The sequence below is a fragment of the Sprattus sprattus genome (genome assembly GCF_963457725.1).
Source record: "Sprattus sprattus genome assembly, chromosome: 20".
Classification (NCBI taxonomy): Eukaryota; Metazoa; Chordata; class Actinopteri; order Clupeiformes; family Clupeidae; genus Sprattus; species Sprattus sprattus.
In genome coordinates, this window is record NC_137918.1 from 10,814,617 (window position 1) to 10,839,525 (window position 24,909).

The 24,909-nt window shown below is 43.3% G+C and overlaps 3 protein-coding genes across 4 annotated transcripts; 1 reads left to right on the top strand and 2 right to left on the bottom strand.

Moving 5' to 3' along the window:
- Window positions 1-334: 334 nt before the first annotated feature.
- Window positions 335-9,792, bottom strand: LOC308381774 (sialin). Its single transcript, XM_080859361.1, has 11 exons — window positions 9,698-9,792; window positions 8,184-8,354; window positions 7,593-7,810; window positions 7,093-7,326; window positions 6,336-6,510; window positions 5,710-5,828; window positions 5,218-5,379; window positions 4,555-4,687; window positions 2,680-2,827; window positions 1,095-1,185; window positions 335-585 (listed from the first exon to the last, which is right to left on the bottom strand). Exons 2-11 carry the CDS (start codon window positions 8,287-8,289, stop codon window positions 421-423), a joined length of 1,551 nt encoding a protein of 516 aa, XP_080715487.1. The 5' UTR covers window positions 8,290-8,354; window positions 9,698-9,792; the 3' UTR covers window positions 335-420.
- Window positions 9,793-10,114: 322 nt separating this feature from the next.
- Window positions 10,115-14,415, top strand: ppt1 (palmitoyl-protein thioesterase 1 (ceroid-lipofuscinosis, neuronal 1, infantile)). Its single transcript, XM_080859372.1, has 10 exons — window positions 10,115-10,260; window positions 10,589-10,725; window positions 11,186-11,295; window positions 12,256-12,383; window positions 12,584-12,654; window positions 12,774-12,876; window positions 13,090-13,180; window positions 13,392-13,490; window positions 13,611-13,682; window positions 14,016-14,415. Exons 2-10 carry the CDS (start codon window positions 10,608-10,610, stop codon window positions 14,136-14,138), a joined length of 915 nt encoding a protein of 304 aa, XP_080715498.1. The 5' UTR covers window positions 10,115-10,260; window positions 10,589-10,607; the 3' UTR covers window positions 14,139-14,415.
- A 250-nt stretch (window positions 14,416-14,665) lies between these two features.
- On the bottom strand, window positions 14,666-24,889 carry cap1 (CAP, adenylate cyclase-associated protein 1 (yeast)). 2 transcript variants are annotated; one of them, XM_080859363.1, is made up of 13 exons: window positions 24,869-24,889; window positions 22,056-22,162; window positions 21,061-21,161; window positions 20,509-20,586; window positions 20,087-20,230; window positions 18,915-19,000; window positions 18,661-18,766; window positions 18,269-18,434; window positions 17,420-17,592; window positions 16,877-17,000; window positions 16,696-16,778; window positions 16,257-16,400; window positions 14,666-15,984 (listed from the first exon to the last, which is right to left on the bottom strand). In XM_080859363.1, the coding sequence occupies exons 2-13, from the start codon at window positions 22,159-22,161 to the stop codon at window positions 15,901-15,903; spliced, it is 1,395 nt and encodes a 464-aa protein (XP_080715489.1). In that variant the 5' UTR covers window position 22,162; window positions 24,869-24,889; the 3' UTR covers window positions 14,666-15,900. The 2 variants fall into 2 exon arrangements, with proteins under 2 accessions (XP_080715489.1, XP_080715488.1); XM_080859362.1 differs by having other exon boundaries at window positions 24,807-24,875.
- Window positions 24,890-24,909: the final 20 nt, after the last annotated feature.

The window sequence follows — 24,909 nt, forward strand, 5'->3', positions numbered from 1 at the left end:
ATGCCAATGGTGGTTCCCCATGTGTGCACATTAAAGAGCATAAACATGTTAGAAACTATCTTTGTTGTTTTGTCTTTGCAAATCTGGAATGAAAACTTTGTAATTACTAAAATCCCTTAGTTACCAAATTACTTAATATTTAAAATAGTGTACATTATTTGAAAAGAGAAGAAAAAAGTATTGAAAAATGATCTGTAAACATCATCGAAGTAAGGCCTTTGGTTTATTTCCTTGCATTGATCAAATGTTCTTTTAACACACGTGTGCACAGACAGACAGACAGACAGACAGACAGACAGACAGACACACAGACACACACAGAGAAACACACACAGACACAGACACACACACCCACAGAAACACACACAGACACAGACACACAAACACACACACACACACACACACAGTGTGAGGGCATTACTATGGGTCACTGCTACACGGAGACTCCTCTTCTTCAGTGTGTGTCTTGGTAGGAAGCGCCCAGCTCTGGACCTTTCCACTGCCAAAAAGAGCGAAGACGAGAGCTCCACAGGCACTCACTGCAGCTGACACACAGAACACATTCCTCCAGCCCAGCAGAGAGCGCTGTAGGGAGACAGAGAAGAAGGGCCAGAAGGGAGAGAGGGCAGGAGAGGGGAGTGGTTCCAAGACAAGATGAGTCAGGAGAGGTGAGTCAGAAGTGGATAAGGAGCGAGTATAATGCCTCACTGTGTAGAATGACTACAGCCTCCTTTACAAAACAAAATCTAACTAATATGCATTTTCAGTGACGAGATCACAGCCAAAATGGCAAAAAAATCTGTCGGAAAAGCAGGACGTAATTTAATCAGAATTAAATCCACAATCAGGGGTTTGTCAAGAATGAATTTCAATCCCTTCCAAGAAATGTGGTCCACATGCAACTGTTAGAAAGGAATTCAAGCAGCTGCGTGATAGATGTTTTTTTTAAGATGCTGTAAAAGCCTAAGGGCTTGTGATAGAGCTAAGATATCCTAGTAGGGGCAAGTGTAGCGTGTGTTCTCATGATATGATATCACAGTGAACATGCCAGATATGACTCTTACATAATGTACTTTAGGTAATATAAAACTTACATCTTCGGTCAGGTAGCCCACAGCAATGGGTGCAAGGAATCCTGGAATAGTCGCAAATGTGTTTGTGATTCCTAGCAGCATTCCCGCATAGCTGGAGAGAGAATGTATGTGACCAGGGAAAAATCAAACAGAGAGACAGACAAGAGAGAGTGAGATGTAAGCATTAAACATTCACATTCTCTTAAAGGTGCATTAAGGATTAATAGCTATTCGCTAAAGGTATGCTAGCAGCTAAAACTAACGAAATCTCTTGAAATGTGCTGACTTTGACATTATGACAAACTAATTACTCAACGACTGTCCTTACACAGTCAAACATCAATCATGTGCAACACAAGACTAAGCAAGACGGCAAATAAGCTACTTACTAGATCGGCAGAAGGTAATCAAAGTCAGGTCGGCGGGCATCGGCAGGCAAAACTACAGAAGGCAGTTATATGCCTATCGACCCTGCTATGCCATTGGCACGGACGCAATTCTCCATATTAAAAGTCATTGTAGCGCCCCAATTTTTTTTAAGCTGTTATTTTAAGGTTAAACTGCTTATCCTAACCCTAATCCTGAAGCATAATTGTTGCATATTGTGCCTTTAAGGAGAAAAGTGCTGGCTGTAAAGGTCATATACATTTTATCGTACAGTTTTTGCAATTGAGAAAGACTGTTAAACTAAAATGTTTTCTTTATTATGTTTACACATAACAGTTAAAAAAAAGCCTTCGGTACTTTATACTAACAGGTCACTTCTTATATAAGACCTCATTGTTGTACTTAAAATTAGGGTTTACAGTTAATGAAATGTAACAGTATGTCCTAACATTGAATGTGCATTGTTTTAAACTGGTTTACTACATGTGAGGACATTTTACACCGCGTTAATGATTTTAGATCATTTGTGACTATAATTACTAGTTATAAAACAAATCATTACTCAAAGCAATGGAGCAGCCCATGTGTGCACTTAGACTATTAAATCAAAGTATGTGGTGTAGAGTTCAGCAGGTCAGTACAGAGGGGATGTTAGTGCAAGAGATTATTGGAGATCAATTCCTCAACTTAAGTTTTTCCGGTGAGAGAAGCTGTTGATATATTGAGCTCAAAGAAATGTATCTGTTTTCCTGTTGCTCAACTGATAAAATAAAGTAGTAACAACTCCAACCCCTCAACCTTTATACCCAGCGAGTGCACACGTTGGCAGTAAGGCATTCTCCACCTGTACTGCCAGCTGCCCTACAGTGTCTGCGAAATCAGGAACTATAAATGTGTTAGTTGTGGTACTGGGGACTCAGTAAAGTAACAGTCTGCTGGAATGAGTCTGGTGCTGATTGGGAGCAGATTCACTAGCATCTGTCATTCAGGCCCAGATCTGCTCAACATGTCTGCTCAGGTTTCAAGATTTTCAGCCCCGACGAGTTCAACAAGACGTGTTTCTAAAAGAACAGTAGGTCTACAGGAGCAGGGTGAGACGGCTTGAGGGCTGCATGCCTGAGGGTGATGTGATAGTGAAGCCATATGTTAATGGCCTTCGTTTTGGGACTGTAATTGGTAAGTAGCATGCTAACACCATACATATTTAAGGGCTCCTCACCGTGGGGCTATGTCGATCTGGTTAATGAAGACTCCAGCGGCACCGACGCCCCCTAAGGTTGAGGAAGTGGTCAGGAACAAAACAGCCAGCAGGCCACTGCAGCCTGAGAACCCCACAGCAACCAGGAATGCAGCCGGTAACAGCAAACCTGTGGGGTTGGGTTAGGGGTCGTTAGGTATGCGTCTATGCATCTTACGCCACAATGATGATGACATTTTCATATACTTGTCTGATATAAGCACTGTGCCAAGTACAACAGATTATAGAAAATGAGGAGAATTTGAGGTTGGGTGTATGTGTGCTGAAAACAGTGAACGGGACATAGGACAATCACATACCCAGCACATGTGATATGTGAAATGACAAATTAGGGCATTTCATATACAGGGGTGTTTGAAAACGTGTGAACCCCTTAGAATGTTCTATATTTCTGCCTATATATGACCTAAAACATCATCAGACAAAGTAGACGAAGATAACTCAAAAGACAAAACTATTCAACTCTGTAATTGAGGACAATGATCAAATATATCATATCTGTAAGTGGCAAAAGTATATGAACTTTTGGCTGAGCAGTTAATTTGAATTAGAGAGGTGTTTTAAATCTATGGGATGGCAATCAGGTGTGAGGGGGCACCCTGTTTTATTTAAAGAACAGGCCTCTTTTAAAGACTGATCTTCACATCACATATTTGTAGAAGTGTATCAAGGCATGAAAAAAGGACATTTCTGAGGACCACAGAAAAAGAGTTTATAATGCTCATCCAGGCTGGAAAAGTTTACAAAACCTTCTCAATACACAGACAGACAGACAGACTGTATGCAAATGGAGAAGATTTAAGACCACTGTTACTCTCCCACGGAGTGGTTAACTAACAAAGATCACATCAAGAATAGGGTATGCGATTGCTGCAAGGTCACAAAGGCACCCAGGGGAACTCCTAAGCAACTAAAGGCCTCTCACACATGACCAATGTTGATGTTCATGAACTCACCATCAGGAGAACACTGAACAACAATGGCGGGGATGGCAGGTTTGCAAGGATTAAGCCACTGCTCTCCGGAAAGAAAATTGCTGCTCGTGTGCAGTTTGTTAAAGAACACTGGACAAGCCAGAAGTCTACTAGATATTTTTTTTGGTGGATGGATGAGACCAAAATAACCTTTTTGGTTTAAAAGAGAACTGTTATGTTTGCAGTGAGGAAAACGCAGCATTCCATCATAAGAACGTAATCCCATCTGCTGACCATTTGTGTGGTTTGGGTCTGTTTCGCTGCATCTGGTCTAGGACTACTTGCCACCATTGATAGAACAATGAATCCAGAATAATACCAGAGAATTCTGATGGAAAATGTCCTGAAGAGAACGTAGGTCAGCAAGACAATGACCCTAAGCACCCAAGTCGTTCTACAAAAGATAGTTTGTCAAGTCAAAGACACTGGCCCTAATTTAATAGAAATATTGAGGAGGGACCTGAAGCGAGCAGCTAATGCAAGGAAACCCACCATCATCCTAGAGCTGAAGCTGTTCTGTATAAAATAATGGGCTAACATTCCTCCAAGCTAAGGTGCAGAACTGACCTACGGTAACTGGACCTTTAGCAGCAGTTATTGGTGCACAAGGGGGTCACACTAGAAACGCAAAGCAAAGGTTCTCATACTTTTGTCACTCACATATATGTAACATTGGATCATTTTCCTCAATAATAAAAGGACCAAATACAATATTTTTGTTTCATTTTGTTCTCTTTTTTTCTACTTTTAGGACTTTCAGTAATATGAGGGATATACAGTATAAGTGGGTGTGTTCGTCTGTTAATGTGATTATGAAAAAGTTATGGAGGTAGGTGTGAATGCTGCGGGCAAATTGACATGCCTATGACGGTGAAGCTCTTGCGTACTGCCGTGGTGCTCAACAGCTCCCTCTCTATGAGAATGTCCGCTACTACACCTGACAGAACCGAGAACAACCAGCTTCCCAGATAAGGCAGTGAGGAGAGGAATGAGTTCTGTTTGTAAGGGGAAAAAAGCACACACCGAGAGAAATATAAACACAACAAAGAGGGATAAACATCAAGATGGTACAAACATTAAAACACCCTGTTCTGGGGGGCACTGTGGCGCAACCAGTAGCCCCGACCACATTCGGGCTTGATGCCCATGGAGGACGCAGATTCCTCCGGCCTTTCTCCTGTCCACTCCCCACCTTTTCTCCCTCTCATTTCCTGTCCCACTCATCACTTCAACTATCGATTAAAAGGCCAAAAAATGTCCAAAAATAAATCTTAAAAAAAAAAAAAAAAAAAAAAAAAAAAATACCCTGTTCTGTGGCTTGAGCGTATTAATATTTTCGTGCCTGTTGGGATTAAGATGGTCATCACCCAATTGCAAGCAGCCTCCGTGTTAAAACCTCTTAAGTATTGATCATTTACAACCTCCACTAAACACACCAAATCTTCCTCGTACCAAAACACATCCATAAGAGCATATAAACAATGGACAACACATCCATTTGGCTCCACATTGCGTGTGACCTCACCTGTCGCAGGTCGAAGTGCAGCACCGTGTCCATATATATTGGTAAAGAGGTCAGTAGGGTGTAGTAGGACCAGTTGGCACACATCTGAGTCACAATGATGGCCCAAAGTGGCACGGACAACAACATGGGCAGCAGCGGTACAGACCAGCCATGGGCACCTGCCTGAGAGAGACACAAATCATGACAGACAGATGGACAGTGAGAGACAAGGACAAGAGAGAAGGCATAGAGAACATGTCATAGAAGAGAGGGATGCAGAATGGAGGAGAGTGATTAACACAGGCACAGCAGGAGTGAGATGAAGTAAAACAGATGATGAAACAAGACAGATAGAGACAGAGATGGAGAGAGAGAGAGGAGATGTAGGAAACTAAGAAATAAAAAAGAGGAAATACCTAGCTCAAAGGACAAAGGACAAGAGAGTGAATAGATAAAAAGAAGAGGAGGAAAGAGAAAGTGTGTCAGGGAGAGATAGGGAGTTGACTGGGGTACCTGATGGCCAATGGACTGTGTGATGTAGTCTCTCTCACACTCGCTGATCCGAGGGTGTGTCCGAGGATCATCAGACACCAGAGCGAACCAGAAAACAGCCCAGACACAGCCAGCACCTCCTACACACACACACACACACACACACACACACACACACACACACACACACACACACACACACACACACACACACACACACACACACACACACACACACACACACACACACACACACACACACACACACACACACACACACACACACACACACACACACACACACACACAAAATTAGAATTGGTATCAGTTACATTTATCAAGGTAGCAAAGGGCCATGTGTAATGTTCTTACAACAGCTGTCGGACACAGTTGACATACCCATGGTATGAGTGATTTTGGATGTGTAATGTTTAGATATATGTATGTGCTTTGTAGATTTATTATACGTTTATTATATGTGTAATTTAGGTTCAGAGAATTTATATGTTATGTTATGCTATGGTATGGTAGGTTGTTGTGCGGTGTCTTGTCCTGAGAATTTCCATGCCCAGTCTGACTTTTCTGTGTATCTGACAAATAAATACTTGAACTTGAACAAAAGATGTCCGCCTGAGTTTGTCACTTACCACAGCAGTAGAAGACAGCTGGCCAGCCCCACGCATGGCAGATGTAGCCGGTGAGGGGCATGGCCACGAACGCCCCGAAGCTCGCTCCCGCACCAGAAATGGCAATGAGTCCCGACCGCTCCAGAGGAGGTGCCCAGCGCGCCCACATGGCCATCATAGCCGGAAATGTAACACCCTAGAGCAAAACAGTCACACATCAGCAGACCCTTCAGAATCAGAATCAGGTTTTATTGGCCAAGTAAGTTTGCACAAACAAGGGTATTTGACTTGTTAAAGTGGCTCTCAGCTTACACAGAATATAAATCACAACACAAAACAATACAAACAGTGCAACGGTCAAAGAAGTCTAAAATAGTATCGTAGAGGGAGTGCTGAAGACCGTACAGAACAAAAACATAAATAGCACAAGAGAGCGCAACACCGTGTCAGCCAAGCCACATGTGGAAAACAATCAGCCAAATAATTCATATACTTTATGAGGTAGATTACTCATTGATACATGGATCAGAAGTATAAATGTCCATGATAACAATGAGGAATAAATACTATTTTTATATAATGGTTTGATTGTTTTAGGTATAAGCTTTCAAGAATTCCACTGGTTTAGGCATTATACAATAACAGTGACAAAAACTCTATTACGAGACCGAAAAAGAGAAAACAGACGTGGTAAACATATCTACATATCATATCATATAAACACATCAAGACTACCTCGAATTCCAACAAGTCCACAAAACACACATTCAAAACTCACCTCTCCAAATCCCTCAAGTGCTCTGAGTGCCAACAACCAGTCGGCACCCATCTCAGCAGCCACTGGGGTCAGCAGGGTCAAGGCCGCTGTGACCAGCACACCGCCCCCCAGAAACAAGCTGCCCCCAAAGCGCCCGGCCAGGTACCCGCCAGGGATCTGGGTGAACAGGTAGCCAAAGAAGAAGGCCCCCAGCAGCATGCCCTGAGTCTCAGAATCCCACGCAAACCGAGGGATCTGACACGGGTGGGGAGGGGAGAAGGTACAGGAGGAATGAAGCGTAAAAGAAGTGGAGAGAGAAAGGAAAAGACAAATACAGAGAAAGAATGAACAGGCGAAAAGGGTGCAGGAGAACTTTGCAGTGAAAAACACACGTTTATGATTGACACATATGCATGTATATATGAATATATATTTTCACTGTTTGTGACTGAAAGTGTAAGTGTATATTTGTATGTGAGATCTTGTTTGTACAGGTATAGGTATGTGTGTGAGTTTCTCACCCCATCTGGCTGTTCTGGGGTTTGCGTGGAGTTGTCAATGCTGGGGATGGGTGCTGGGCACTCCTGACCAATGGTGTGGTTCAGGGAGGGCTGAGGGGACGTTTTGTTAACCATGGCTACCATAGCAACGCTGAGATTGACTCGGAGACCGTAGACAACAGCAAGTCCGAAGTACATGAGGATAGCCAAATTCCATCGCGCTGAGCAGCACTGAGGAGCTGACAGATACACATTGATACCACTAAAACCCACAGGCATACTCTAATAGATAAGAAAAAATGATTCATGACTTCACTCAAGCTGATGCATGCACCTCACACACAAATGCACACAGCGAGACAAGATAACACACGTACAAAATGCTTGATACGCAGTTCAACAGTAGAACAACACACGTACACATTAAATATGATTGCACAGCTACATAGCCCGAAAGTAAATACACACATCGTTAGGATTATATGTAACAAAAACAATAACAGAACACAATTATAGCTATTCCTCAACATGGAGTCATCCCCTCAAGGCCACATGACTTGTTACTGTTTAGGCTCCATTACACATGATCAGTGTCAACCAGGTGTGCTGTACCTGCTTTGGGTCCAGTTGGCTGCCCATTGCCAGTCAGCAGGGGTGTGGTCTCATCCGATTCGTCGTCCTGGGCTGAGTTAATAGAGTAGCCACCGCTTGATGCCATGGCAACTGCTCCAGGCTAGTGCGTCCACACCAAATGTCAGTGAACCATTGGTATCTGGTGATGGTCTGGTAAAAAACAAAAAACATGAAAAAACAGAAAGATTAACACCACAACCATTCAGATTAGTCTCTCCATCTGACCGGGCTTCTGATTCTTGTTATGGGTTAATGCTTCTCTTTCTTCAAACTATTGACTTCTTGAAAGTATTGAGTTTTCTTGTACAAATGCTGAAGACATTCCAGCAAAAAAAACATTTCATTCGTTTACCAGTACACCTGCATGAGCCAGAGCATAAACATTTCACAGAGCTTACATGGGGTCAATGAAAACACGGAAGAAAATAATTGTTTCTGGTGGAATTGGAGGTTTACTAACCAACTAGGGCGGGCAGTCAGATCTAGGCACTGGATCATGTGTGTAAGCCTGGCTTGTAGAGTGCTGGCTCAGATTTGAAACTGCAAAGACTTACAAATTACAGTAGACAGATTGAAGATCATGGGCCAAGTTGGTTCAGGTGCTTAGTTGTTAATATAATATTTTTGTAACCCTCCCCCCTCCCCCCTCAAAAAAAAAAAGCGCAGCATCCTAAATTATGCAGGTATTGGGTATGGAGAGTACGTACTGTTTTGTTTTGCAACAGAGAAGGGGCAAATTTAAATCACATTGTCCAAAAGACAGCGTACAGTGTAGAAGTGCTAGAAAATGAACAGTTCAGATAGTCCTAGTTCATGAGGTAAGACTACACTTTCAGTCACATTGTTTCATATTTCAAATTAGTGGTGGCAAAGATTTACAAATTACAGTAGCCAGATTGAATATCATGGGCCAAGTAAGTTCAGGTGCTTGGTTGTTAATATAATATTTTTTAATCCCGTCCCCACCAAAACAAGGAGCAAATTTGAATCCCATTGTCCAAAGGACAGCTTACATTGTAGAAGAAGCCAGGGCTTCACTTTCAGTCACATTGTTTCATATTTGAAATGAATAAAAACAAGTGGAATCTAATATTATTCCATCACTAAGTTATTAGCTACGGTGGACTTAAGTCTGGCAGGGTTGTTCAGACTTCGGTTCTTCGGCCCTGTCACAACAACAGATCATCTATTGTGTCCTAGTTTAGAATGTGGACTCCTTATTTTTCACTTCCCCTTTTGTTCTCGAAATCACATGTTTTATAACAAGACATAGCAGACTTGTTGACCACAACCCAAAGATCATTCAAAACATATTTCAATATATTTGTATTGATGTTCGAAATTACATAGGCGTTCAGGTGTATTCTCCCTCTCGGGTAATATTTTCACTTCCCAGTTGTTCGTGAACGCACCATAATATAGTAAGACACTAAGATTATAGTGTAGAATCTTACACTGCCCATAGATTTGGATACAAGACAAGTACTACTCACCAGTGTAAACAAAGATGTCAACATTTCGGAGGACCCGATGTGCTGAGGATGATTTTAGGAATCAGGCAGCACGGTTGAACCGTGTCTGGATTGAAGTTTTTTATTCTTTCGGTATGAAAACAATACACGGAAAATACCACCGCATGCCGTTTGTTGTATCTCTAATGCACTTATGAGAAATTGGGAAGAGAATCCATCTGTAACCGTGGTTCAACACTGTCCAGTACGACGACCGGACGATCATAGGCTGGTATTATTGTTTTGCGTCAGTCACGTGACATAGCTGGCATCCCGTGGAATAGGAAGTGTAGAGTCCTAAAGCATGTGCACCAACTGCATTCTGTCTATTTGAACGAAAACTGCATTATAGATCAAACACTGCGTAGCCAGTAACATTTCCTCGTGCAGCTCTGAAGTCATGTGACTACCGCAGAAGTGCCTTCAAGCCTTCTCATCGGTCACAACATCGTTTGTGGATTTCAAAACCTGAGTGACTTTTCCCTGTCGTTTTCCATAATACGCTCAAACTAAACCCGATTGCTGATATTCACAGTATCACCGAGGTAGGTTGCAGTAGATAGGTAGTGATATAAGGTTATAGTTTTGACTGTGATGGTGTTTCACGCGTTCTGTACAGTAGCATGGCCAGCCATCTGGCCTGCTAGCTCCTTCAACTGAGTCCAGACTTAATCAGTATCAGCTAATGATTAACCAGTGTAAGACATATTTGTGGAAAGAGAACCGAAATGTTGTTTCGAAATGTGTGGATAAAGTTAAAAAAAAAAAATCACCTGGTCAGGTTCTTCCCAGCATTAACTTCCTCTTCCTTCTTACTTGGGTGCTAGCCTCTGATCTCCTAACTCTTGTCGTGTCTCTTGTGGTTGTCTTTAGGACAATTTTTTGATTAAGAATGACCATCTCAGCAACCCAGATGCTGGTGGGGACCGCTCTTCTTCTGCTGCTGTCGTCGTCCGGCTCAGCGAAGGATTCCAACGACACTGTGCCACTGGTACTCTGGCATGGCATGGGTGAGACACTCAAGGCCCACTGCTTTATACATGGCTTCGTCAGCTTTTGATTGCAGTGCCTCCAGCTGCGACACACAAGTGCCATGCAGGCGACACTTTAACTAACATTTAAACATAAACTAATTATTGTCTGTTCTCTGTAAATGTAATGTCTGGTATTGCCCTCTGGCTTGCTTTGTATTTAGTTGCTACTTGTCAGTTCAGCAGTGATGTGTGGCTTTTTTTCAGGAAATGAAAAATATCGAGGCCAGACGAAGTGAAAAAGTGAAAGCAGTATTTACCTTATCCATGCAATATTGCTAGTTGAGTTGATACTGAGGGGGAACTTGGTTAGCTAGCTAGACTACAATTACAACTGCCTATGCTGTTAAGGACATTCCAGTGATTGACTAGGAGTCGTTGAGGATTTGCTCCATCCATGCGCACCTCAAGCTAGCTGTTATCTCTGAACTGTGAACAGGTGACAGCTGCTGCAACCCACTCAGCATGGGTTCTATCAAGAAGATGGTGGAGGAGGACGTGCCAGGCATCTACGTGCTCTCCCTCATGATTGGGCAGTCAGTTATACAGGTACCAACTCTTCATGGGGAAACGCCTCGCTGCATAGTCACACACACTACACTACACTACACTACACTACACTACACTACACTACACTACACTACACTACACTACACTACACTGACTAACATGTACTTACTTACTTACAAACGGGCACCTCGAGACACACTTCACAATGCACTATACACTGGTAATACAGCTACTAAACTAACAGACTGAACTAGCACAGACAAGCAATCATAAATGTACTGTTAAGACAGACTATACCTTCTAAAGGTTGGAGGGAAAAAATCCAAACAGTGTAGTTTTACAATATTTTTGGCACAATATTATATCAATACCAAGTATCGCAATATTTGTAAATGTATTAAATAGTATGATTTTAATTCTATTTTGGTACATACGTCTACTCTGAAAACATTGCTTCTGAAGTCCACAAGATGGCACAAGACCTTGGAAAAGAAGTCAGAGTCGATAACACGTTAAATACACCAAGATGGCTGCAGACTCACAGTATATGAAATGTTATATATGGGAGAGGAAAAATCGCAATGTATTGCAAAATCAAATTGCAATAGTTGCTGTATCGTAAAAAATATAGAATTGCAATATTATTGTTTCCTGTACCCCCAACACCTTCACACTTACAACCACATAGACAGGGATAGCACACAGAGACTACACCACGGCCTGCTTTTGACATCACACATCCCCTGATAATTACACAAAAGTCAGAAAACATTCCTGGTCAGTTCCTTGGTGTTCCAAATTTAATATTACATATTAAAATTACAATATTAAGTTTAAGGAAGTATCGTACTGGAACAGTATTTGGTTTGACTTCGGTTTTAAATGAAGGTACATATTTTGTACAATAGCTTTTCATCGTATACAACACTTTATTTCTTACATTTATACGAGTGAGCCTCTGCTAGCACTCAAGGCTAATATCACTCTCTACTCTCCCAGGACACAGAAAATGGCTTCTTCAAGGATGTGAATGATCAGGTGGCATTTGTGTGTGACCAGCTGGCACAGAACCCCAAACTGAAGGACGGCTACAACGCCATGGGCTTCTCTCAGGGGGGGCAGTTCCTGTAAGTACCCCAGAACCCCTTCCTGCAAGCTGTGTTGCACTAAAACCATTATGAGCGGCCACATCCTCTCCTCTCTCTCTCTCTCTCTCTGCGCATACATACACACACACACACACACACACACACACACACACAGATCTTCACTAAATATTAGCATGCCCATGACAACCTCCCTCCTTTTTTGTCTTTGCCTGTCTCAGGAGGGCAGTGGCTCAGAGATGCCCATCTCCTCCCATGAAGAACCTGATCTCAGTGGGGGGGCAACAGCAAGGTGAGCTGACCCAACGGCAAACACTTTACATAAACACATTCCTCCATCCTTTTGTCTCCTCTAATGCGCTTCCATTCCTCTCTGCTTTCCGTGACTCTTTGCTGTTTCGGCTTTGTCAGGTGTGTATGGTCTTCCACGATGCCCAGGAGAGACCTCCCATATCTGTGACTGGATCCGCAAGAAGCTCAACTCTGGGGCCTACACAGACATGGTGCAGAAACAGTGAGTGTGAGGTGTGATTGTGTGTGTGTGTGTGTGTGTGTGTGTGTGTGTGTGTGTTAAAAAAAATAACTGATACTGAAACAGTAGGTTTGCATGTGGTCAGTTCCAATACAGACTAATGTGCTCATGCTCAGTGAGAGTGTCTGCTAACACTTCATAGAGAAACAGTGAGTGTGGAGGCAGACATGTCACAGTGCATTTGTCTGTTTTCAGTTTGGTGCAGGCTCAGTACTGGCACGACCCTCTCAACGATGACCTGTATAAGAAACACAGCCTGTTCCTTGCCGACATCAACCAGGAGAGGGCGAGTTGCCTATTTTTTGTTGTTGTGTTGACTTGTTTGTCTTTGCCCATTATGAAGGGTATCTAGAAAAGTGCTATATAAAAATAAATATATAAAAATAAAAATAAAGTATTTATTATTATTATTATTATTATTATTTTTACTGTGATAGCCCTTTGAGGCTCAGCACTGTGGCATCATGTAACATCACAGGGTCCCATTATCCTCCTAGGTGCTGAATGAGACCTATAAGAAGAACCTGATGGCTCTGGAGAAGTTTGTCATGGTCAAGTTCCTGCAGGACTCAGTAGTGGACCCGCGGGGCACTGAGGTAGTCAGCTTGTGTTGCTAACAAACTAATGAGTTGATGAAGTGTGTTTTTATAGGTGGTTGTGTAGCAGTCTACAAAGTGTGTGTGTGTGTGTGTGCTAACTATCACCTGCCTTTGCAGTGGTTTGGATTCTTAAAGGCAGGCCAGGCAGTGGAGACTGAGACCCTCCAGGAGAGTGCGCTTTATACGGAGGTAAGCTCACACACTTACACACACTGACAGCTCCCTAATGCACTAGTTTTTTCATACGTAGACACACACACTTAGAGCCTGTCTGAAATCACACAGCCTCCTAGTCATTACACACACACACACAAGCACACACACTGACAGCGGAGGTAAGCTCACACACTTACACGCACTCACAGCTCTCTAATGCGCTAGTTGGTACATACGTAGACACACACACTTAGAGCCTGTCTGAAATCACACAGCCTCCTAGTCATTACACTCACACACACAGTATATGATTCAAGTACACTGTTTGGTGAGGTGCTCACAGGCTTCTTTTGTTGCTGCTGTCAGGACCGTCTGGGGCTGGCTCAGATGGACAAGGCTGGTAAGCTGGTGTTCCTGGAGAGTGAAGGAGACCACCTGCAATTCACCCGAGAGTGGTTCACTGCCAAACTCGTACCGTACCTGCACTGAACATACGGAAACATGAGCAAACACACACATGTACATCACTTGCTGTTATAAGACTCCAGTTGCCAGTTGCACACGGATACATATCCTGTCTATACATGACTCCTGTAACCAGCTGTATACTCATACACAGGTTTTTATTGCACTGAACCCTTGCCATGAGTTCAACGTCTGCTCTGTTGATTTGCTAGGCTCCCATGCACAATCATGCTTTCTTTCCTGATATACTTTACTAAGCTAACATGTGGATCAAGATAGGAAATCATGTCATTTTAATGAAATATTAGCTTAAAATGTTGTATTTTCTCTTAATAAATGATTAAGTTCTTATTAAGTGCTACGTCTCAGAATTGTGTGTTGTTTTGAGAATTATGTTTAAAATCATACTGACTTCTAGATCAGCAAATTGAAACTGTTCATACTTTTACAAAGGTCTTAGGCCATGGAGACTTCATGGCACACAGATGTAACACAGACAGAGATGTGTGTGTGTATCGCATCCCTTTTATTTATCATTCCTCACGGTCAGGAGTCAGGAAGCAAAAGCAGTGCTCAGCCAACAAGCGCCACCTCATGGCAGAATGTCAGGATTGCAATCACCAGAAAACAAAACTCTTAACACTTTATTGCAACAATTTTTAATGATGTTTTTTCCGCCAGTACTAATGAACAGAATTGTAATTATTCACCCCATCAGAAAAAAAAAAGTACAACAAAAAAAATAAAAATACAAAAGACCACAATTGAGTGTGCCGTGTGTGTGTGTGATCAGAGGAGTGTGTGAGAGAGAGGATGCGAGGTATTCTTAACATCCTGGCATGTCTTAACATCAGAAAACAAATGATCTCTCCAGGTCGAGTCTCCACCAAACAGACACGGCAACCTCTCGCTCCCTCCCACTCTCCTCAGGAGGATCACTAATTCTGGAGAAGGGAATGTTAGCTCCAACCACTGGGGGGTGGGGTGGGAGATGTGCCTTAAGTGCAGAGAAAAAGACTTACAGTAAGGAATGAAAAAATATCTGGTCCACAGAACAGGTCTTCAGAACCGTACCCTGACCTAAGTGTTCTATGGGAAAGACTACAGTGATCCCGCACATAACATTTCCTTCCTCTGATTAGTTTCCCTACGTTGGATGGTGGCTGAGAGTTGCATTTATAATTAGCATCGCTAATGTTTTTCTTGATAATATCATCACTATAAACATGAATACCGTCATCAAATGATAGCGTGGCTGCTGTGAAGGGGATCGTGTGCTTCAGGGCTGATTGCATATATGGAACAGAAACCGTCAGACCCCCCTCCCACATGCCCCTCCCCCCCTGACCAGACAGAAGTATGACAGAAGCATGATTCTTTTTTTTTTTTCTTTTAAATTCGGAATGACGGAACAGAGACAAGAACAGCGAGAAAGCTCCAGCTCCTCCTGTCGGCCTCAGAGAAGATTTCCCCTCATGGCTGGAATGCAGACAGAAAACAAATCAAAAACAATTCATTTAATTAATTTGGCAATTAATTTGGAAGAGCCTACTGGCCTCAGATAAGCAAACGGAATGACAAGCTGTTCCTTGCACTTGGCTGAAGGATTGCTCCAGATTAAACAAGCAGTCCTCTCATTGGCTGAAGGTAGTAACTGACTGCTGACTGGCTGATGGGCAAATTAAGCGATGTTGGCATTTCAGTCTGCTTTGCGATTGGCTGGTCGGTCGGTCGGTCAGTCAGGTAGGCATTCTGCGATGGGGGTGGTCTCGAACAGGCATTCCCTCTATCCAGCGATCTCTGTTGCCGTGGTGACAAGCTTCTTGCCGTCCCATACAGTCTTGAACTGCTCAGGAACGGCAATCTCAGTCTGAAACAAAGACAGGGGATTGAGTGTAACCCTTGTGTAACGGTTCCTCAGACACAGTCTCAATACTTTACAAACCACCAGACCTCTCACACACACACATGCACACTCTTACATTTCCGTTACGGGAGGGAATCACTAATTCCTACATATAAAAGAACTCTCTTTGTCCAAACCATCACAAGGTTTATATGCGTAAACACACAGACTTGCAAGAACACACACACACACACACACACACACACACACACACACACACACACACACACACTTACAAATTCTCCATCACTGTTGGGCACCAGAACGTTCATCTCAGAGCTCTTGGCACTGACGATCTCACAGGACAGGGAGTCCTTACTGAGATAGATGTGGCAGCCGTCCGTCTTGTTGACGGAGATGGTGGGGACCTTACCCATGACCTAAAAAGGGAACGAGAAGGAGGGATGAGAACTTCAAAGAATGAGTGTAGTAGTGTGTGTGTGTGTGTGTGTGTGTATATACACAGTAGTGAATGCGTACACTGTGCATTAGTATGAATACAAATGCCACCATTATGAAACTTGCTCAATACACTTCTTGCTTTAGCTTCCTGCTCAGTTGCCACGTCATGTTACAAAAATGAGTCTAGGTTATTTTAAGAGCAGAGAGCAGAACTCTTTCTATCAATAGGATAGGGAATGGATCAGCCATTATTGGGGCTCCTGCTTCTCTTACCTGGATTTTCACGTCCCTGGAGTTGATCACCTCCACGATCCCAACCACATCCTCAAACACCAGACCCATTTTCTTACAGTTGTCTGTCGAGGGAAGGAATGTAAAAACACATGAACTAAAAGCTCCACCACCATCACCACAGAGACAGAGAGCCTGAAGAGAGTGTGTGCTTACTGCTTACCGATAGTGATGGAGTTGATCTTGCCCTTGACCTGGAGGGTGCTGTTGTTGCACTTGTAGGCGTAGACCACCTGCTTGAGCTCCGTGTCACTGATCACCAGACCCTGAGCACCATCCTGGTTCTCCTGTACTCCCACACAAAACACACAAAATTAATCATCAGTACTTCAACAACATCTAGGTTTATGGAGTGGGACTGGTTGTACAAAACCACTTAAGGGCAACACAGACACTAGACTGTTTTAAGACCTAAAGGCCTAAAAACCTTTTTATTCAGAGAGGCGTTTCCTACTTTTTAAAAACGTATTATTCTTTTAAACTATGCTTTTGTTATGGGCTGTTTTTAACTTTGTAACACTCTGAGATTCGGTTTGAATGTAGAGTGCACTACAAATTAAATTAATTATTATTATTATATAAAACCACATGCATATTTGTACATGCATCCCCCATCCATGCCTTTGATGCGATGCCTATGTGGGATGCTGTGTTGTGTGAGTGTGAGTATACAGAACAGCGTGTATATCTATTAACCACATCTCACCACTTTCCACTTCTTGCCGTCCAGCTCAAACACAGGGGGGAGGGTACGGGCGGGGGCGGCCGCGGTGGGGCGTGGGGCGGAGAAGGGTTTGGGGGAGGAGTGGAGGGCGCTGGCCCCAGCCCTCAGATTGGGGTTTTTATGAGTCATCTCGTTAGCCGACACATGCTTCAGACCTGGACACAGAGCAGAGCAGAACAGAACGGACACTTGAAAACTATCTTACATACGAGACAAAACTACAGGATCATTCACTTGTTCAGTGTACATATACACTGTATATACATGCTGAATGCAATAATTAAGCAATATAGCACGAGTGGGAGTGGGGTAGGTAAGGGATAATCCTACGGGTGGTGTTCGGCCGTAGCAACCGAGGCCGGAGGCCGAGTGGCGTAGGCAACAACACACGTGGGATTATCCCTTACCTACCCCACTCCCACGAGTGCTTTTATAAAACAATTCAACAAATTAACATTTCAACACAAAGTGATTAAAAATTGTTTCTTTCGCCATTGTTTATCCGCAACAAAAAATAGTTCCATTGTCAACGTCTTGGTTTGGAATTATAAGAATTTTGAATTAACAGTTATCATCAATGCGCTATAGAATATTGCATCGCGGAGTGATTTATTATTAGCTGTGAAAAGTCCCCGTTGGGTTGTTCTTGGATAATTTATGACATGGAACGTCTCTCGTCCAATCAGAAACAGCTAAATAACGCGATAGAACCCAATTGTTTCATAAGAGATATTAAATGTTATGTTGAATGAAGTCTAATGAATGGCATTAATGTTATGATTATGTAGTGTTTTGGCCTATCTTTAGTAGTAGTTTTAGCATTCATCATACCTTTAGTGATATCTGCTCCCTTGTTGATGGAGGCAAAGAGTTCGTTCCTGGTCGGTCCCCCGTCGCCCCCAGAGGAGCTGCTGAGGTTCATGGGTGGAGGTGGGGGCCCAGGGGGAGGAGGGAACGGGCCGCCTGGAGCAGGAGGGCCAGCAGAAGCAACAGCACCCTACGACACACACACACACACACACACACACACACACACACACACACACACACACACACACACACACACACACACACACACACACACACACACACACACACACACACACACACACACACACACACACGGTTATATTGATTATGGGTTGGGCTTAGTGGACATAGCTGGGTGGTTAGGGATGTGTAGAGGTGTGTGTGTGTGTGTGTGTGTGTGTGAAGGGACTCACAGTTTTGCTCCAGGTAACCCCGGTAGTATGGTGCTGTTTGATGTAACCCTGCAACTCAGTCCAGACGGAGAGGTATGCCTTCACCCAGTCCACATGCATCTTATCCCTATAACAACATCACAGAGAACAGTCTTATCACAACTCCATATCAGACTTCTGGTTGCTGAGGCCCTTGTCTGAAGTCGAAGGCTAAATAAAAACAGAGTTCAAGTGCTGTATTTTGGCCTCAGAGAGTGAGAAAGAAAGACGCTCACTTCTCCTTGAAGTCCTTGAGCACACGGTTGGTGTAGAAGGTGGCAGCGTCCTGCATCTCCTTCACATAGGGACCTGGTTTTGGAGCCTGAGACACAAAGATCATTGGTCACGCATGGAAAAAAACCTTTTACATCTGGAATGGAGCTTAGGAGCCTGACACACACACACACACACACACACACACACATCCACCTTATCGCCTCAGAGCAAATAAAATCTTAAAGCCAACCTGCATGAGACACAAGCCTGTGACACACAAAGCATTTGACTCTTAACGGTCACAGAGATAACTTAACTATGGACTTTCACAAAACAAAACAAACTTGTATAGTGTAACAATGAGATGAGTCTGAGAGGCGTTCTGTATATGCCTCTTACACGCCAAAGGAACAAAACACCCACCACTCGAAATTCAAGGAGTAAAAAGTCCCGCCCCCATTCAATTTTTTCTCACGACAGCTCTGATCGGCAAAGGCATGGCAGTTCAATTTGGAATATGTAACCAGGATATGGTTTAAAGATCACCATCTGCCAAACTGCCCATACTCCCTTGTCTCATATGTATCATTGTCTGCAGTAGCTGGGACCAGATTTATAGGTGAACAGCTCCACTTTTGTCCAAAAGTGCACGCACACACACAAAAAGCTGATCAGACACTCATCAACCACACTGTCCAGATTGAAACACTGGCCCATTGTAACACTGGGTGAATGAGAGATTTATAGCCAACGGGAGCAAAAGGCATCTCTGAATGAAAGAGAAGCCTGTTCTCCGTCCTCACTGGGTACCATCACCCTCCCACCAACCCATCAACCAATCAACCCACCCACACACACACACACACTCACAATAAACAACAAGTCACACACACACACACACACACACACACACAATAAACAACAAGTCACACTCACACACCCTCAGACACACTACACACAGAAACTGAAACAGCGATGCCAGGCCAACCCATCAATCCACCCACACACCCCCCCCCCACACACACAATAAACAACAAGTCATACTCACACACCCTCAGACACACTATACACACACACACACACACACACACACACACACACACACTAAACAACAAGTCACACTCACACACCCTCAGACACACTACACACAGAAACTGAAACAGCCATGCCAGGCCAGCCCTTTCCCACTCACCATGGCGATCCACCCAAGAGCAGGCACACTCTCGCTGACGGCTGAGAGGTGGTTGAAGAGTGGAGACGAGCGGTTGGTCTCACGGAAGCTCTGCACCTCCTGAATGATCTTAGAGACTGGAGCCAGCAGAGATGTCAGGGTCGACTGGGATATGAGAGAGTGAGCGAGAGAGATGGAGAAGGACAGGAGGTGAGTGATGGACAGACAGGTAGGCAAAGGTGAGGTGAGATATAGAAATATATATGTATAAATAAATTATATATAAATGTAGGATACAGACACGAAGAAAGCTGTTCATATGAATAGCTTTCATTCATAAAAATGTCTAGAGAGTTTCCTGTTCTCCATTCATAATCTGAAGCCCCCCACCAAACCAATCAAATAGCACAGCACAGCATGTGTTGCCATGGTAATACACTTACATCTGAGGGCTTCTGGCTGCTGGAAGCTTTGACCAGCAACTGCCTCTCAGCCGCAAACGCCCTCTGCATCATGTCCGCCTACAGCACGCATACCAGACAAGGAACAGGCCTGAATATTTACACACACAAAAATGCTAGTACTGTATACATTATATTCAAGGGGAAAGGAGTGATGAATATACACACATCAAAAATGCACAATTTTGCTTTTTTTTTTTCTTCCCCAAAAGTGTAAGACATCCAATTTACAGCATAAACGTTTACAAATGTACAACTGTACAGACGAAATAAAAGCATCACTACTATGTTAAGCAAGGCCTGTCCAACATCACAACTAGTTTAGATTTTGTCTTCTATTTAAACTCATCAACTTACAATTTTTAACATCTACACTTGAAATCATATAAAAAAACCTTCACATGCATTGGAAAAACTCCCTCAGGAAAGCATCTCAAGAATTAAAAGAATCTTTTTAATTCAGAAGCAGCTATAAAATGATCTGATAGCAGTCAGTGATTATATTAAGACACTGTATGTTATGGCAGTACATACATGTTTCTGGACATCTCCTCCGATCTTCTTACTGAGGGCCAAGTACTCAGCCACAGGTCCTGACACCAGGGCATCGTAGGCCTCCACGTAAGCAGACACGGCTGCAGAGAGGGGGAGCAGGGTTACACCACACACACACACACACACACACACACACACACACACCCCCGACGGGACCAATAGCTTCACTAGTACTAATATGGCATCAGAAACCAAACACACTGATAAGAGGCAGTGTGAAGAGATGAGGTCATCGGTTATAACCTGTATATGGGCATCACCCATAGAGACCAGCAATCCATGAATCAACAACAGTGTCGTCCCCACACCCTGACTCGTGTAACGACATGAGGGACAATAGCTCATGACCCTTGCACTGCAGTACTGTGACCGACTGATCACAACTGTAACACTACAATTCATTCTAGCGTTGTGATCAGAAATAATGCAAGGACTAATGATAACTATAGTGGTGATTAGGGGTGGGAATCTCTTGGCACCTCACGATTCGATTACGATTCAGAGGTCAACGATTTGATTCTAAATCGATTATTGATTTTAAACCGATTATCGATTTTAAACCGATTATCGATTTCAACATAAAATGGAATGTTTTTTTTTTTTTACACATCCATTTTATGTTGAAATGCAAGCTGCATCGATTTTTGCATTGCTCATAGAAAGTCAAAATTGTGACAAGAAAAAGCTTTTTCTCTAATAAAGCAAATAGAGAAGGTAAATCTGTTGATTTTCTTTAATTATCAAACACAAAGTAGGAAGTAATTTTAGACTCTGAGTTGCAAACTCAAATGATTTAATAGTCGAAATGCATTGATAATCGTTTCGAATTGATAATCAATCGATAATTGCATTTCAACATAAAATGGATACGTATTTTATTTTTTTTATTACAAAATCGATTATAAACTTTACTGAATGGAGAAAAATCGATTTATCTATTTTTTCCCCCACCCCTAGTGGTGATGAGTTCATACCTCCAGAACCACCTGCTCCAGGACCGCCCCCTCCCGGGCCAGAGACCGCCTCCAGCCGGGTCACCGCCACCTCCAGACGCTGCACCAGACCTGCCAACTCTGCCATCCTGTAACACACACACACACACACACACATATTATAATACACAATACTTATTGCAGATGGGACACACCCACCCAGACAGGAGTAGGATTTGGACAGTGCACGTTTTGCCATGATGAGTTCTGCTGCAATATAAAGGACAGATCAGTATGCATTAGACTCCAGGGAAATCAAGGCAATGACCTTATTATTATTAGAACATACTCTACCACTTCAGCTACAACAAGGACACAGACAAACTTACACAGACCTGCACTTCAAATATTTTAATATTCTGCTAAAATAATCAAAACTGTCTCGGGTGGACGCCCCAGGTGAACATCCTGTGACTATGCAACAAGTAATGATGATGCTCCATCTGCCTGCGGATTCAGTCAGGATTGCCATGAGCCATGGGATGATCCAACATCACCACTGTTTAGAGTGGAGCGGGCTTTACCGCTTGTGTGTGTGTGTGTGTGTGTGTGTTTACCCAATGATCATTATCCACCTGAACCCCCAGGCTGGCCTCTACAGAACACTAGACCTTTAAACAGCTGAATTCTCAACACATTCACCAACACCCGAGCAAGCACAAACACACACAGGCAAGCACAACAAAAGTGTTTTGATGACATCAGCTTTTCAGGAAGGCACCCAGTTTCAGTGTAGTTTCTAGCCACTGCTGTCAGGGCTCCAAGTTCAGAAACATCACAAAGCCTCAGTGATTTGCTACACTGAAGGCTTTATACTCCCTGCTGCTCAAGTAACTGTCTGGGTTTGTGGGAGTGATCCTATCTAAACCACCTACCAAAACAATTGTCTGTGTGTGTGTGTGTGTGTGTGTGTGTTTACAATTACAGCAACAAACTTTAAACAGCCACCCCTCTTTCCACATGTTCTTGTTTCCTGCAAGCCTTCTTTCACTTCTGGCATTCTCTCCCTCTCTCTATTATGCAACTGCAAGCCGACACCCCTCCAATCAGAGGGTCTGACTCACTCACAGGTGCTTTCAACTGGCTGGAGTGGAAAATCACAGGTGTGTGCACGTAGACACACACACACCCACACACAGGTACAGCACCACCGCGGCAGGTAGGTGCATCAATTAGTCACTATTAATGAGCAGATCTGGTTGCTGAGGAAACATGTAACATGTTTGTCATTTATGGGTTTGTACAATAAAGATCAAATCCTTTGTTTTGTTCATGGCCAAGAGAAACATAGCAATTCGGCGCCTGCCTGCAATAAACGATGAAACTGGACCAGATAAGAGCAATGGGGTCGGCACTGCACTACCTGGGCAGTTTAAATAAATGACATGTGCAAGACCTTTGCATTTGCACCAAGCATTTCTCAACATCTGTTATATGTGGATGTAACGACGATCTCGACGATCTGCATGTCGAGGATTTTATTCCTGTGCTGTCTGGATGATCACATCATCCGTGAAGGCATGCGGGCCGGCGAGCTCACGCAGTCTGATCAGTGCAAAGCTTGACCTCATTGGTAAGGGAGGCGTTTGTGAAGTCGCAGTGCAGAGCTAAACGACTCAGGACTTCACCTGAATGAGATAGGAAAGCATCTCCCTACTGTCGAGCACACCCCACTCTGCAATCATCGCCTCAACTCACGGGATTAAGTTATATCATTTGGTCAACAAACCGTGAAAGCATCCCATAACGAGGGCGTCAATACAAATGTGGACAAATGTCACGGACACTTACCTTTGTGTTTAAATACTCTAGTTCTGTTTTCTGCATGCTATATTCAAATGGTCTATAAAATGTGCTTGGTTATATCACGCACAATATCAGAGAATGCTCCGAGCAGTTGCGTAATTGGACACACATGCCTTATAGCATTAGACAAGACACAATCTGAAGCGTGTGTATTCGGTACCGAAAGCAGGTCAACTGTGCTGTAGCGCTGGAAGTTAGGCCAGAACAGACCCTGGCTGTTTTTTTTACGCTATAACACATTCCGCGATTCTGGCTAGCTCGTGAAGTTTGTCTAATAGACACCACAGGCCGGCCATAATAGGATTGGCTGTAACGTTACAGTGCAGCGCTAACAGCTAACGCACAATACAAAAGGCAGTCTGACAGCATCAAGCTAACCTGCTAGTTCAGGCAAACACGAACACCCAAAATACATTTTAATAAGTCACAAACATCAATGGAAACATGACAAACTACCAAACATGGCAGTGGAGTCAGGTCTTCGAGCGCCGATGAAAACAAATGAATGCAGAAGACCGCCGCCTCCCTTCAGCTTTAGTCTATTTCCTGCATTTTCGCAATTCACCTCCCTGAGCAGACAGCACAGCCCTTTCTTTATTTGTGTTTGAAAAATATTAAACTTCCATCATCTTCAGACTGTATCTAAATATTAACAACATGCTAGTTATCCGGTTGTCTGAAATCTGGATGCAAATCACCCATTTAAAAATAGGGTAGATTTCCTTTTACATATTTGAGCAGCGGCGTCTGGTGTAGTTGAAATGACGATAGCTAGCTAACATTAGACAGCTAGCTCCATGATTTCAGACAAAAACGGATGCATGTCAGCAAATACACTACGCATTATGTCATGGGCTAAGTAGAGCACCATAGCTAGTACTTCTCACATTTAAGCAAATATTCCAACAACTAAAACCAAGGCCTTACCTCTGCTTTCAGAATGAAAAGGGTGTTGTTAAGCGCTTGTCTACAGTTTGGGGTGTAGGTACCTGGTCGCTGAAACAGTCTGTTCTTCCTGTATTAGTAGAAG

What these genes read in the sequence shown, in the direction of transcription:
- LOC308381774 (XM_080859361.1), bottom strand. Translation starts at nt 8,289, where the DNA reads ATGGCATCAAGCGGTGGCTACTCTATTAACTCAGCCCAGGACGACGAA. An exon ending in GCCAACTGGACCCAAAGCAG is followed by an intron (nt 7,811 to 8,183) that starts GTACAGCACACC and finishes TGTATCTGTCAG; the next exon opens with CTCCTCAGTGCTGCTCAGCG. An exon ending in AGCTGTCTTCTACTGCTGTG is followed by an intron (nt 5,829 to 6,335) that starts GTAAGTGACAAA and finishes GTGTGTGTGTAG; the next exon opens with GAGGTGCTGGCTGTGTCTGG.
- cap1 (XM_080859363.1), bottom strand. Translation starts at nt 22,161, where the DNA reads ATGGCAGAGTTGGCAGGTCTGGTGCAGCGTCTGGAGGTGGCGGTGACC. An exon ending in TGGAGCAGGTGGTTCTGGAG is followed by an intron (nt 21,162 to 22,055) that starts GTATGAACTCAT and finishes CCCTCTCTGCAG; the next exon opens with CCGTGTCTGCTTACGTGGAG. An exon ending in GGGAGCAGATATCACTAAAG is followed by an intron (nt 17,593 to 18,268) that starts GTATGATGAATG and finishes CTCTGTGTCCAG; the next exon opens with GTCTGAAGCATGTGTCGGCT.
- ppt1 (XM_080859372.1), top strand. Translation starts at nt 10,608, where the DNA reads ATGACCATCTCAGCAACCCAGATGCTGGTGGGGACCGCTCTTCTTCTG. An exon ending in TCTCAGGGGGGGCAGTTCCT is followed by an intron (nt 12,384 to 12,583) that starts GTAAGTACCCCA and finishes TGCCTGTCTCAG; the next exon opens with GAGGGCAGTGGCTCAGAGAT. An exon ending in AGAGTGCGCTTTATACGGAG is followed by an intron (nt 13,683 to 14,015) that starts GTAAGCTCACAC and finishes TGCTGCTGTCAG; the next exon opens with GACCGTCTGGGGCTGGCTCA.